General features: G+C 48.0%; 1 protein-coding gene across 3 annotated transcripts in view; it reads left to right on the top strand.

Annotated features, from left to right (window-relative positions):
* The window catches only part of RPS6KA2 (ribosomal protein S6 kinase A2), a 445,645-nt gene that overhangs the window by 84,109 nt on the left and 346,652 nt on the right, over window positions 1-14,884 (top strand). For 2 of the 3 annotated variants that reach the window (XM_030809959.1, XM_030809958.1), the window contains one exon: window positions 4,303-4,353. The exons of the other annotated variant lie outside the window; for it this stretch is intronic. In XM_030809959.1, coding sequence (XP_030665819.1) covers window positions 4,303-4,353 — 51 coding nt within the window. The remainder of the gene's footprint in view (window positions 1-4,302; window positions 4,354-14,884) is intronic. 3 annotated transcript variants of the gene reach the window in all.

Genomic DNA, 14,884 nt, shown 5'->3' with positions numbered 1-14,884 from the left:
ATGCCAGCCTTCTCAAAGAAGGGCGAGATGTTTTGGGGTCCTTTATGCTGCTGTAATCTGGGAACGCCTTCATTTTCCCCACATCGTCATCATGCTGATGTTCACTGATGGCTACTGTCTGCTGGGAGCCCAGTATGGGCCAGCTCATTTCTTTCTCCCACCACCCCTGTGTAAGGAACTGTCTTCCTCAATTGTACAAACAGGGAAATTGGGGCTGAGGAGTCTAGTGACTTGCCTAAGTTCTGGTGCCAGGAAATAAACCCTGGCTGGCTGCTAGGGAGGCTGAGCTCCCCACCATGGGCGGTAGCATCTTGGGAGAGCTTAGCCGCGTGGTGCTGGGATGGGTGCGGCAGGAGCAGGGACAGTCACAGCATTCTCAAAGACCCACAATAACCAATGCTAGGACGCTCGCTGGGTAAAAACAGCTGCACCACTCCAGCCACATCGCCACTTGAAAGTGTCCAATTTTCTAGAATCCCATGCACTAATTTCACTGAGAAATTCATAGCTGATATTGATTCTATCAACTGCCTGACCATGACCGTCTAAATGTGTCTTTTGAGGAATGTGCACAATCTTCAAGATATTCTGTCATCTGGTAAGCAGGGGTGCTGTGAGCACGCCGAACACCTTTTGTGTTATAAAATTTGGTTGTCAGCTTTACTTACAGTCCAATCGTAAAAGACCCCTGAGGATCAAATGAAGCTTGGTCATCCAGACTGCGACCCCAAGTGCTATGAAAGCAATGATGTCTGCCTTTCACATTCCTCCCACAACACTGGGTCACTTTCTAGACTTTAAAAAAAAGATTCAATCCATATTGTTTTCCAAAAGGTTGGCGAGTATTTGTTTAGAAATTTCTGATAGTTTATTTCAAATCAATGAAACACACAAAATCATTTGTCTGACCATGTCCATTTACTTTCTGCAAGCATGCTTGGCTATTTGACAAGTGTCCTCTTCATGGAATACCCCAGAGGACGATCATTTGCACAAAGTGTTTTATGTCGTCTCAACGGTAGTTTTTTTTTCTTCCTGGTGGAGCTAGCCATGATGATAATAAGTTCATGTTAAATGTATTTCGACGATAATGTGGTCACAGGTATGTAACAGGATGGACAGATAAGAGGAAGGGGACAATAGCGGATTGCAGCCAGGTGCAGTGGCTCACGCCTGTAATCCCAGCATTTCGGGAGGCCAAAGTGGGTGGATCACCTGAGGTCAGGAGTTCCAGACCAGCCTGGCCTGGAACATAAATGATGGAACATAAATGACGCTTTTACAGAAAAATACCTAATAGCATGAAAATCCCAAACGTGCCACAATGTTGTGCCTTCGCCTGTCACCTCATTCCACTCCATGACCTACTCTCAGGGCAACCAGCTTTTCAAAGGAAGTGCCCCACAGATGGCGCTACTAAGCCTGGCCGTCGGGACATACCTGAGACTGTGCATCCAGGGTATGCGGTGCTTGGGGTCCCCCATAAAAAGCCACATTACTAAATTTTTCATATTGTCTTGTTTAGAATCACTGCCTGTCTTTCCCTTCTCACTTCCTGGACTCTTCTACCTTGCAAACAACATTAAGAATGTTGTCAACTCCCCTGTTGACAATGGTGAAACCCTGTCTCCACTAAAAACACAAAAATTAGCTGGGTGTGGTGGCGGGCGCCTGTAATCCCAGCTACTCAGGAGGCTGAGGCAAGAGAATCACTGGAACCTGGGGGGCAGAGGTTGCAGTGAGCCAAGACTGCACTACTGTACTCCACCCTGGGTGACACAGCGAGACTCTGCCTCAAAAAAAAAAAAAAAAAAAAAAAAGAAAAGAAAAGAAAAGAAAAGTGGTTTGCTTGAGGAGTCAGGATTTCCTGTGGGGGCTCTGACTCCCCTGTGATGGAAAGCCCCTCATTAGGGCACACTGGACATTCCTGTGGCCCCTCTTCCCCCTCTCCTCACTCCTGTCCCTGCCTCCTTCTCCACCCCGCACAGTCACAGATGCTCCAGGGGAGGAGATGGGATTTGTAAGGGGAGTCCTCTCCTCTCGTGTCCTAGATCGGAAAGGAGTAGTAGAGGAGCCGGGATTTCCTCCTGGAGCTGGAAGCTGCCCCTGTTCTCTGCCCACACAGGGTTGGCCCAGACGTGGAGCCCGCACAGCAGGCTGACCATGGTGTAGAGAGGATGGGTGTGGGGGCCAGTTAGGAGGAAGAGAAAGGGGTGGGATAGCGTGGCTGCAGAGTGGCTGGAGAATCCTCATTTAATGTCCAAGTCATTCCAGATTCCCCTGTTTAATTCAGGGGAGTTGACAACATTCTTAATGTTGTTTGCAAGGTAGAAGAGTCCAGGAAGTGAGAAGGGAAAGACAGGCAGTGATTCTAAACAAGACAATATGAAAAATTTAGTAATGTGTCTTTTTATGGGGGACCCCAAGCACCGCATACCCTGGATGCACAGTCTCAGGTATGTCCCGACGGCCAGGCTTAGTAGCGCCATCTGTGGGGCACTTCCTTTGAAAAGCTGGTTGCCCTGAGAGTAGGTCATGGAGTGGAATGAGGTGACAGGCGAAGGCACAACATTGTGGCACGTTTGGGATTTTCATGCTATTAGGTATTTTTCTGTAAAAGCGTCATTTATGTTCCATCAGGTCTCACCATCTTTTTCAAGTTATAGAAACAGAATCAAACCTTCTTAAAATTGGCAATTTGTTGGCTCACACCATTGAAAAGAGATGGTTTCTGGTGGGTCTGAATCCCAGGGTCCAAAGCTGTCAGCAGGACGCTGAACTTCTCTTCCTCCTTGCTCGACTCCATTCTCAGGCAGGCACATTTCCAAGGCAGGGCAAGCACACACCCCAGACTTAGGTCATCTGCCAGGCTGGCCATCCCAGGACAAGGGGGCTGATGGCTCTGCGGGAGCCCTGCTAGGGCCTTTCTCCCGGTGGTGGGGGGCTGGGGGCTGGGGTCATTCCCACCTGGACTCCATGGAGCTAGTGTCCCATAGAAAGAAAGGGAGCGCTCGCTAGGAGGGGAGAAGGGCTGCTGGGTAGAAACCCCACATAGGCTCACCATACATGCCCAGTACAATACAAACAGGTACATAAATGGCAAAAACAAGTGGCAAAGTCAGCATTAGAAACTGTATTCCTGCCAGTTATTAATTACTGTCCAGTTGGGGACATAAAACAAGAATAAACACACAGAGCTATGATTCTCACCTTGATAAACTGGCCGTTTGTCAGCTGTGTTGGAGGACAGAGGCGGTGTAGGCTGAGGTGAGAATGGGCACCCGCAGTGTAGGGGTTTCTCTCAGGGCAGAATCGCTGGACCCCTTTCCTCATGGCACACTCAGGAGAAGCCAGCCCCAAAGCTGTGCTGACTCATGACAACCGAGGGCCATGTGAGGCAGCAGAGGCCGCCGGCATCTCCCGTTAGCCTTCTCATTTCATTTAGATGGTGATTCCAATGTTCTGTCTTCTGACACTTGAACCGCAGTCATCAGTAGGGGCAAAGGAGATTTCATTTGAATTCTGGCTTCCTCCTTCATCTCTTATATTTCAGTGGGTATGAGCTAAGGAACAGAGAACAGAAGAGAAATGTGGCAGGAAAAGGCTAAAGGAGAAAGTAGAAAATGGAAATGTGGCCCCTACATGACTGAACGTGCAGCAGTAAAGGGTGGCCATTGTCTCTGCTCTCAACAGTCCTTAAACCACGTTGCTGAGTAAAATCTTCCGGTCACCTCCAAAACATGCTGGCCAAAAAGAGGCTTGGGAAGAAGAAAGGCCTCCTGGACACATGCGTTTCCGGGTTTAAGCCCTGGGACCAAGCATGAGTGGAATTTTAACGAGGTGTATGGAGCGTATTGCAGGTGAAGATGAAATCTACAGATTAAAATAGCTGGAATGAGCCTCTTCCATAGACTAGAGTTTAGAGTCACCTGAAAGCATTTGCCTGCTTGTCACTGATGCGCAGCTCGGAAGATAAATGCTGTACATTTGGAGCTTGAAAGAGTGACTTTCTTTCCGTTGAGGTTTGAGGTTGGTGATGGGAACACCATCACTTCCTTTGGCTAAATTTTAAAAGTTGCACAAAAGTCGCAAGTTCCTTTCTTCTGTAGGCCTTCACTACAGGGCTTCCTGAACGCGAAAGAAACTCCTCCAATTATTTAAAATTATGTGGAGATTAATGTTTAGAAACAAAAAGCTCACAGGCCTGGTGAGTATGGTAGTAATGCCCTTGCTAAGGAAGTTGCTCGCTGTAAATATGTCCTGTGACTTAAAGGAATTCTTTCTTCGTTTCCATTTTTGCAGGGCAAAAGTGACTCAGCTGCCTCCAAGACAAAGGTAGCTGGATCCGCAGAGGTAAGAAGCACTCCTATGGGTTTGTTTTTTTCCATGCTTATGTGAGTTACTTTTTTTTTTAAGTTAAACATGAAGTCTTTTTCAATTTATTGAGTTGTTTCACGGTGCCCAGAGTCCAGCAAGGCAAGCTGTGAAGAGCTTTTAGAAGGCTGGACCACTCCACAGGAAAATGTGAATTTTTTGGCATCCTGTGGGGAATCTGAGTGCTTTGTGCAGTAATGTCCTTGTACAGCAGGGGCTGCCTTGCGTGCTAAACTGAGGATGTCATCTTGCCATGCATTATGATTTGAGTTTGATTCTGAATCTGTGCATCACTTTACGTCCAATATTCCTTTTAAAACTACGATGTGCCTTCAAAATAAGCTGAAATTACCAGAGGCAGAAGGGGGCCATGACTGCGAGGCAAACATGGGGTGCGGAAGCTGCCTGGGGCTGTGTCTGCCCTTGGGGTTTGCAGGTTGGTGGCTGACCAGCCGTCAGGCTCTAGTGTGTGCGGCTCAGCAACAGCTTTCCTAGGAATTAGGACTAAAAGATAATTTTAGATGGAGGTAGATTTCTCCTATTTCAAGCATCTATCTGGTTTTAATACCTTTATTAATAAGATATTTTTAAAGATGGTTTAATGGCTGTTTTCAGTGCCCTGGGCTGCAACACTCAGGTGAAATGTAGTGAGTTGGTAGTCACGCCACGTGCGGTTGTGACACCGTGGGATTGATCATCTTTGGGGCCGTGCCTCTGCAGCGGTCACAGCAGGCTAGATGGGCCTGCTCCTCGTAGGTGCCACACGGGTCATTGGAAGTTGGTTTCTGGTTGAGCTTATGTTCATCTACATTGATACCTTAAACTACACTGTAATTCATGTGAAACAAAAATACTCCTGATTTTCTGGCAGCTTTCCTGAAGCTAAAAAGCAAAAATATAATAATAATAAGGTTAAAAAGGTCTTCTGAGAACAGCATGAGCTCTGCCACAGGGGTCTTGCTGGGCGGTGGGTGGCCCTCGGAGCTGCCCAGGGAGGGCGTTGCACAAGGATGAGGCCGCCTTTTCTCAGCCCCGTTGCCGGGGCCTGCAAGTCCCTGACGGGAGAGCCTGAGTCCCACCTGGTTTTAGGTGGTCCCAAATCCTGGGAGAGAGCTCCCTACTGCATTCCATTGCCCACAATGCTTGACATTTGAATTCCACTGTTTTACTTTTTCCATACTTGTGGTACTACTATCTGGTTCTGAACGCATTTTGCGTGAATTGAGTTTCCTTATTGGACGTGGAACTTGTGTTTTGAACTGTACGGTTGATGGCAGCCGTGCAAAGGTGAGGGGTGGGCACACAGAATCTCAAGCTGGTTCTGACTATTGCAGCTCAGGGGTTAGGCAAATGCCTGAATCCCAGTTTGGATTACATCCTAACTTAAATCAACTCAGCAAACAAGGTCTGCGGGGGTTGGAGGAACACAGTCTTCTGTTCCTTTCTCATAATCTCTTGTCAGTCTGGTCCATAATCTGTCCAAGAAAAAAAGAGTCAAGCTGTAATTGGTGATTCTTAGCGAAACTTGATGTGGCTTTATCCAAATGTGTGATGAACTGTGTTTCTTGGCAAATGAAAAAGTTTTATTATTATCTGTATCATCCTAATCCACACCTAGCCCGGGCACTCCACATAAAGATGATGCGTTCCAATACTGGGTGTTTCTCCTGTCTTGGTCATAGCAGTGAACGTTGGGCCAATGGCACAACCATGGGTCTGGTGGGTGCTGCACACTGAGTTCAGGGCCGGGGTAGGGTGTGGGTGCCCTTGGAGAGTCGTTCCTTCCTAAATCAACAGCCAGGTGGGCACAGGCATTACCCGTAAGTGCCACAGTTGGAACTGGAAAGTGTTCCCAGGAGAGCGGCTGTTTCCGCCAGGACCCTGTGTCCAGTCACATCCTAGGGTCAAAGCATGGGAGAGCCCCGGAGCCATGTGGCCGCAGGGTCTCTGTGGGCTGAGGGCCAGCAAAATCCCCTCCACTGCCTTTAGGCCCAGAGCAGGTGAAACTCCTGGCAGTGTTTCCAGAGTCACCTTGAATTTGATAGGCAGGAACCCGTAGGTTCAGGATAAAAAAAGCAAATCAGATCTTACACAGCATCACCCAGGAGCAGCCCAGAAGTCTGACAAGGTAGGAAGGCAGCAGTGATTGCCAAGTGAAGGCTTTAACTCTCCCTCTGCCAATCATTCTGGTTTTGTTTTGTTTTGTTTTCCTCTCTCTCTCCCTCCCTACCCACCTCTCTCTGTACATATTTTTTAAAAGACTCTACAAAAGTTGGTGTTCAGCAGATTGTTATACCAGTCTCCTGCTGAAACTCCTAACACAGACTGAGCTTCTGAAGCAGAGGCAGGTGCCCCTGCCGCTTGGCTAAGGAACATTGGGCCGCTCACCAGGACGGTCCCAGAAGCATTGGTGGCACTAACACAGCAGTCAGCGTCTTTCATGGATTTTGCCAAATAAGTCCTGCAAGGTGCCTCTAGTTTCACAGCTCATTGTGTGTCCTCTTTCTCCATCATGATTTCACTCTTTATTTATTTGCCTTTATAAAAAAATGACTTTTAGAAAAGACACAAAGGAGGTTCCAGTTCCAAGGGGAGGATGTTTTGTTTTGTCCATACCCAACCTCAACCAGAATGGGGGGAGCTCGTCCAGGGCCACTGCTGCCCGCTGAGGCCTTCTCTGGGTTTCCTCCTCTTTCTTCCCTTTTCTTACGGCTTTGAAGTGAACACATATGCCCTGTTTTACAGAGCTGCATTGATCCATCATCTATCGATTGGGTGGGACTTGAACAAAGAAAAAGTAATTGTTCCTCAGATTTCCTGCTGTTGGAAGGACAGAAATGTGAGCACTCTTATTATGGTGCAGCTGTGGCCAAGGTAGCGATTTTACATGTGGGGACGCAGAAGCAGACTCCACGGTCGTGGAACAATAAAACTCCCAAGGTTTGCACCCAAACAGTGAGAGCAGGCTCTGCCGTGGTTAGCAATCCCCGCACACACTCTGTGGCGGCCGGCTGCCTGACACCAGGGTGAGTGTGTGTGTGCGTGTGTGTGTGTGCGTGCGCGCGTGTGTGTGTGTGTTTGCCCTTCCTGGGTCCCTTTGAGGCTTGCTGGCAAGTGGAGCCCAGTCTGAAGGGTTCCTGGGTGACAGCAGCAGCCCTTAGCTGAGTCACAAAATTAATTTTCCGAGTAGGATCCTGAAGGGAGCGCGAGCTGGCTTCTCCTTCCTTTTTGTCTTCCTCTAACCACGCTTTCACCTCTGGACCGCATTGATCTGGACCACATTGATCCGCGCGGCCTTTGTCGTCTTGGCTAGAGGAGTGATTTTTCTGTTTTCCTCTGTCTTTTTCATCAAATCGTTCCGGGCCTCTGCCTTGCATACTGAAGCGTGTGAGATGGTAGTCGCAGCCGTATGTTGCTTTTTGATGGCGTTGCTCATGGGGAGGTGATAGGCTACATTAAAAACTGGGCAGAATCTAGGGAATAAAATACAAAAGTCTGGTTCTTCAGTCTCTTTTCAGAGACAAAAATTCCCCGGTGGAGCTGGCTCTTCCCGCAGGTAGCTGAGCCCTTCCTCTTTGCTAGGGCAGCCCCCAGGTCGGAAGGGACCTTCATTCACTCTCCTGGCGGTGAGTTGGTGCAGACTTCTGGGTGCAGCAGGGTTCGGGGGTGGGGAGGCACATTCCTTGGACTTGTAAACAAAGGCGAGGGAGGAGAGGCACGTTAGGCCTGCAGGGCCAGCAGCTGGGTCCAGACACTGTGGGGCGAGTGGGGTGCTGAGGGAAGCTTCCAGAACAGGGGTGGCAGCAAAAGGAAATACCTGCAGCTAAAAATGAGCACCTCGGAACCTCTGTGCTCTTCTGCGTTCCATCCCCAAACAACCGCTGAAAAGACAAATTCCGTTTCATTCCTGTAGTTAGTGGAGACACTGGGTGGGCTTTCAAAATCTGTGCATTGCACTTCAGCAGAAACTAGTGCGGTAGTCAGAATTAGAATTTGAGCTAGAAAAATCCTTTGATTGAGGTCATACTTATAAATGTCTTTTTGGGATAGCTGGAGAAAAATCAAACATTAATTTTAGGGGAAAAAAAAGTAGATCCAAAGTTTTATCATATTCAGCTATAGCCCGCCTCCTAACTCCCATAGAAACAGGCAAGATTTTTAGAAAAAGCTTGAAAGGAAAACACACATACACACAAATCCAAAAATTACCAAGGCTTTTCATTAAGTTGTACAATTATATGTAATTTTTATTTTCTTCATTTTTTAAATAATTTCCGAAGAAATCTATATTACTAGTACAATAATTATATTTGAAAATTAAATATAATTGAAATTATAGGCCTAAAGTTAAGGCTCAGCTTATCCTAAAATTTTTTTAAATAGCACTATACTCATTGGGTGATGATACGGTACAGATTTAAGTTATTCAATATATCTTGGGTTTAGTAACGTGGATAAGTCTTGTATCTCAGGCAATTTCACCAATTGAAGGTATCCTCTATTCAGTGACATGAAAAGAAATATTCAATCCATTAATGAAACAAGTCACTGCCACTTACCAATGCAACCCAAAAGACGTCATCATGATAATTATACACCTCAGGCTACCCAAAGGGAATGTTTTGTTTGGAATTGGTAATTTACCCTGAGAATTTCTCATATCATAATCACAGCCATTATGATATTGACCTTCAGTGAACTAGAAAGTGGGAAGTGTTTTGTTCGTAACAGGCTGGAGGACTGTGTCAGCGTGAAGAGAGTGTATACTCAACCTCCCTTCCCCTGTTCAGAAAAGCTGGTAGTCACTGAGTGCCTGCCATTACCCCAGCGAATTTTTCATAATCACTGTTTCTTTATATTACTATTAGTATTGCCATTTGACAGATGAGGAGATGAAGCCCAAAACAAATTAAGTAAATTGCTCAGTTGTGCATCTAAAATGTGATGCTTAGCCCCATGTCTTTCAAAAAAGTAAGATGCTCTTTGAATTCTCTTCTTTAAATGCCAGCTCCACATCTTACACCTTCTACACCACTTTAAGCCAGCACTTTCTACATCAAGGCCTCAGAAAATAAGAGCTATAGGGAATGACGGTTATCTTTTATAATCTACTAAAAGTTAAACAAAGTTGTTATCTTGTTATTACTCCAGGATTTATTGAGCCTCTATGTCTTGGAGCGTATTGCGCCCATCCCTGAGCTGTGGGTGCAATAAGGAGCCTATTTCACCACACGCTAAGCGGGCAGCAGGGATCTTGGAGATGGGAGCAGGTGCAGGGGCCACAGTTAAGGAGGGCTGGCTGTGCTCGTGGCCGTGGGTCATCACCACGCGTCCCAGAGCGTCCTCTAATTGAGGGCTGGTGTGCTGGGCGCACCTGCTGACCTGCAGCCCTGGAAACATCTGGGAGCTTCTCATGGCACTCGACTTTGTGGAGTCCAGTGTCAGGAGCACTGTTTATGAGTCCAGAGATGCTGCACACGCTACCCATGCTGGCCGGCCACATGGAGGCTCACTCCAGGGCTGTGGCTCTCTTCACATGGCCTAACTTCTGGGTCCTTTCCTTGTTCAGCACGGTGGCTGTTCCTCCTGCCACCTGCCCTGGAGCTGGCAGGGAGGAGAAAGCCCCGGGCTGGAGCTGAGAGACCCAGGCGGGGTCGCCCCGTTGGCCATTTGGTCTTGGGAAGGTCATACCACCTCCGTGGGCGTATGTTGAGAGGACAGAACTCGGTAGAGAGAACGTCGAGGCTGCGGAAGTGCTTGGTCCTTCCTGCATATGTGTGTTGATACACATGTGTGTGAACACACACACGTTGTGTAGTGTGTAAATGCATGAAATACGTAGCATGTGACTGTAGCATGTGTTTACACAGGTGCTTGCATGGCTGTAGGCGTCACCGTGGCGGCCGCTGTCCCAGTCCCTGTAGCACGTCTTCCTCGCGTTGTCAGGGGTTGCGGGCTCCTGGCTGCAGGCTCCTTCTGGTTTGTTTTTCACAGAGTGAGGGCACCCGGCTGTGCCTGGGGAAGTGCAGCCACACTCAATGTGGTCAGTGACAGGGACCCTGACCCCTTCCCAACCCCCTGCTCCTTGCCCCACTCTGCTTCCCCACCTAGGCCTGGGGCATGGCCTTCTCCAGCCTTCCTGAAACCACCCCTGCCCGCCTTCTCACTGTGGCTGGATTTCACTCCTTCGGCTTCATTGAGCTGCCTTGTGAGGAGGGAAGTGCGGGCCCTGTGTTGTTACACCTGATCCCTGCGTTCCAGCACCTCCTCAGAGCTTGCCATTCTCAACGCCTTCCTTTAGGAAGCACCTGCTCCTCGGCCACCCTGGGCATAGCCTCCCACCCTTCCTCCCGCCTCACAGTCTTCCTCTTCACGCGCCCCCTTCTGTCCTTCCCTCTGCCCATCACTAAAATGTCACTGGCCTTAAATGACCCTGACCACACTGTGGTGTGCCATCCCAGGGGTCTTCCCAGCTCTGAGCTCTGAGCCCTCTCACTCACGCCCTCCCCAGCGGGAGTGGAGTCCCAGCACCGCGTGATTCTCAGAGCCGGCAGCGATGCAAGGCACAGGGCACTCAGAAGCCCCGCACATGGCAATTCCTCAAGCTCACAACTCCCCAAACACTTCGCGTTCTTTCTAGCTGCACAACAAGAACCCTAACAGAAGTTGCTTTACAGCAGGTCACGGACAGTGTTGTGTCTGCCACACAATTCAGCATCTGGTGACGGACACAGACAAGGCCGGTCGTGCCGTCGTGGATCTGAAAACGATCTTTAAAGGACTGCTGGGTGCGGCCCTCTTTCTCGAGGTACACGGGCAGGCCCAGCTCTGGTTTTGCTGGGATCGTTTGCAGTTGGTTATTATCATGGGGCCCTTGGGACTTGATTTGTAACAGCGAACTAACAAGGTCGCCGTTCATCTGTGTGGTGCCTCACTACTTACAAAATGCCTTTTCTCAATGCTCTTATCTGTACAGGGAGGAGGTAAAGAAATTGACAGCTCTTTCTTAATTAACTTTTGGTTTCCAAGGTTGTTCCCCCAAGGAAATCCCGGGTTCCCTTTCTTGCTCCTGTTTTTCCTTTGCTTTTCTTTGGTAAATCGTTACAGAATACTCACTATGTTCTAAGCACCTTACAATGCAACCTCGTTTGACCCTCACAACCAGATGAAGTAGTCACTCTCATTGCCGCTCTCTCCCATTTTACAGATGAGAGCATAGAGGCAATTAAGTTGTACCAGGTGACACAGCCAAGTAGGGGAGTCATGGATTTGAACCGAGCCATGTGGCTTTAGGGTCTTAACTGTGATTCTATGATGCAGACATTTGCTGAAATCAAAGATAATTTACTCTTGCAATTTATTTTGTGGAAATAACATTTTTCCATTTTCTTAATGTAACCCTTTAATGACTCCAAAAGAATTTAAAATTATTCTTGGCCTTGCTTTTTCCATGCTAAGCGAATGCCATCTAACAGCCTTCAGCTAAGCCTGGAAACTGAACCTGTAAGGCAGGAAACGTGGTTCCTTCTATGATCCTGATACTGCTGCTAGGACTTCTCAGTTACTGGGTCCCAAATATTTTTAGCTTAAGACTTTCTGTTTGAAATGTAATTACAATAAGTCACAGACCCCACCTTATAGTAGCTATATTTTTGCTATCCATGCATTGAGGAGAGCTGCTGAAACCATCAATGCCTTCCAAAGAAAACGGAACTTTATTCATGCTTGCAGCTGTTATCACAGAAGCATGTGAAACCGTTTCTTTGACCTACGGAAAGTCACCTCTGTACCTGTGTTTCCACCTGTGCTCTGCAGTAGCCTCGGTGCTCACAGGCCTCAAATCTCATGGTGCAAGGCTCAGGTTCATGGCTTGCTCCCCTTTCCTTGTTGGCTCCTGGAAGTCGGGGCAGAAGCGAAGGTCATTTCCTGGGAGTGGACAGGATGGGAAGGTGCTATTCTTTCTTCGTGGAGCTGTTGATTTATTTACCTGTGAACTGGGAGCAAACAGACTTTGATGTGAGGCTGAGTCTCTCAGGGACCGTGGTGCACAGCAGGTTGTAACTCTGGTGCCGGCTTACAGCCCGGTGCGAGATCCTGAGTGATTCGAGATCAGCTCCTTAAGGTAAAATGAGGCCAGTTTCCCAAGACGCTTTCACTCAAGAACATGACTTTACACACTCCATGTGCCAGGGACTACGCCAGGTGCCATGGGGGAATTTGAACTTCATGTTCCCTCCTCTGTTTAACATGCACACACACACACATGCGCATAGACATACAAACACACACATGCACACTGCATGAACACACACATGCATACCAATTGCCTTGAACGGTGCTAAGGTTGAGCTGACATGGCTGAGTGGTAAAGAGAGGCCATGATTCGGTTTTGCGTCTGAGGGAGAATGTGGTAAAACATGGGGAGACTGAGGGAGGGGAGGACGCGGGGACACCACTGTCCTAGTGCCTGGGATGTGTGGCCTCTTTGGGCCTCAGTTTCCTTTTGGTGAAACCAGTACCTAAGGTTTCTGCCACTTGTCTTGGTCCAGATGGGACAGACCGTGTACTTCTGTGGTGACACCAGGGCCTCCACGTGACAGGGCCTGCTTCTCACTCCTGTCTGCAAGGCTTCTTTCCCATGAGGTCACGGGCAGGGCTATCCTCATCCACGTTCTGGGAGGTCCAGGGGGCTGGGAGACGAGACCGCCCCATCTGGAGCTCTACCCTCCCTGGACTCTTTGTTCTTGCCGTGAGACTGGGGTGCAGGGGATAACCTGTGCCTTCAACACTGCCTCAAATGCGAGCAGACACTTCCCTTACACTCCATTCCCAACGGGGAGGACACAGCCATGCGGTCCCACCTTCGTATCTCCCCGGGGCCTAGGAAGGGGAAAGGTACAACTAACTCCCAGTGATGTCTTCAACACCGGCTAAAATCATCCGTCTGATTCTCTATGGGTCCAAAGATATGGAAGTGAACTACTAGGTTTTTCAGAGGAAGACACAAAATATTGCTTCCAGGCTGAGATGCTGATGGTCTAATGGAAGCACGAAACAGATGCTTTCTGCTGTGTCGTGGTTATTTATTCTTTGGGCTGAATTGTGTGCGCATTTTGGTTCTGCTGCTGGAAGATGGATGCTCACATGACAACAATAGCAATGCTTTTAAAGCCGTAGCCAATACACAGTAATAGCTGCTTTTCACCAATTAGCCAGAGATGTTTTCAAAATAATGTCTTTAAAAATGTATTTGGTAGATGAGTAAGCCAAGATTGTCATGATGATTTCCCAGGGCAGAAAATAAAAGGCAGCCAGATGTGGTGGCTCATGCCTGTAATCCCAGCACTTTGGGAGGCTGAGGCGGGCGGATCACTTGAAGTCAGGAGTTTGAGACCAGCCCGGGCAACATGGTGAAATCCTGTCTCTACAAAAAATACAAAATTTAGCCGGGTGCGGTGGCGCGTGCCTATCATCCCAGCTACTTGAGAGGCTAAAGTACAACAATTGCTTGAACCCGGGAGGCGGAGGTTGCAGTGAGCCAAGATCGCACCACTGCACTCCAGCCTGGGCAACAGAGCAAGACTCGGTCTCAAAAATAAATAAAGGCAATTTCTTGCCATCATCACCACGACAACATTCAGTTCACAAACTCACATCCACCTGCAATTAAACGCCATTAAAAATGAAAGGTTTCCATTGCAAACCCACTAGCCCTCACATGACCACCATACAGCCAGAGACCAAAGGCCTGATTTATTTTGCTCATGCACTTTCAAAAGTACCAAGTCCTGGAAAATTTCCTTTTAATTCTTAAGGAAGTTTGGATTGAATTGCATTTAGGATAACTGTAAATACAGACACCAAAAACCAAAAGACTGTAGGTGAGGATTGTTCAGACCCTTTGTGTCTCCATTTCCCCCATCCGATTCTCCTTTCCCAACTCAGTATCCATGCACGTCACCATCAGGCTGGAAATGCGAAGAGGGATTGCCAGTGAGCAGGCTATTTTAAGCGATTCCAGCAAAATATGTGGTGCAGGAAAGAGGAGCATTTTTGGCCAAGCCATTTTCAAGCCTTCCCGTGGCTTGCACTAATCTAACCTGTGCTAGTTTCCTGGGAATGATAGAATCAACCTGGAGTCCTCAGAGTCTCAAACCAGACCGCGATGGGGGCGGGGGCGGTGCCCACGTACTCTGTGCAATGATCTTATCACCCTGACATTCAGTAGATCGCTTTGGTGAGTTCGTCTTCGATGTAGTTCAATTGCTTTGTTTGACTCGGGTATTTTTCCTTTGGGGATTAGACCAGCTCAATATATCCTTAAAAGAAGATGTTTACACAATTGTAAACACAATTTCTTAAGAAGCCTTTTAATTTTACTCTGTGTGCAAAATTACGTAAGGAAATATTTGTTCACCAAAATGAGTCCACTTTCCTCTCTCCAAATCGCCATTCCCCAGGTGCCCCTGCTTTGCCTAAGCTGGGAACATTGCCCTACATGAGCTACACA

Source organism: Nomascus leucogenys, chromosome 3 (assembly GCF_006542625.1).
Source record: "Nomascus leucogenys isolate Asia chromosome 3, Asia_NLE_v1, whole genome shotgun sequence".
Taxonomy (NCBI): domain Eukaryota; kingdom Metazoa; phylum Chordata; class Mammalia; order Primates; family Hylobatidae; genus Nomascus; species Nomascus leucogenys.
Note: the sequence above shows the minus strand (reverse complement) of the source record. Positions and strands in the feature narration are given on the sequence as shown.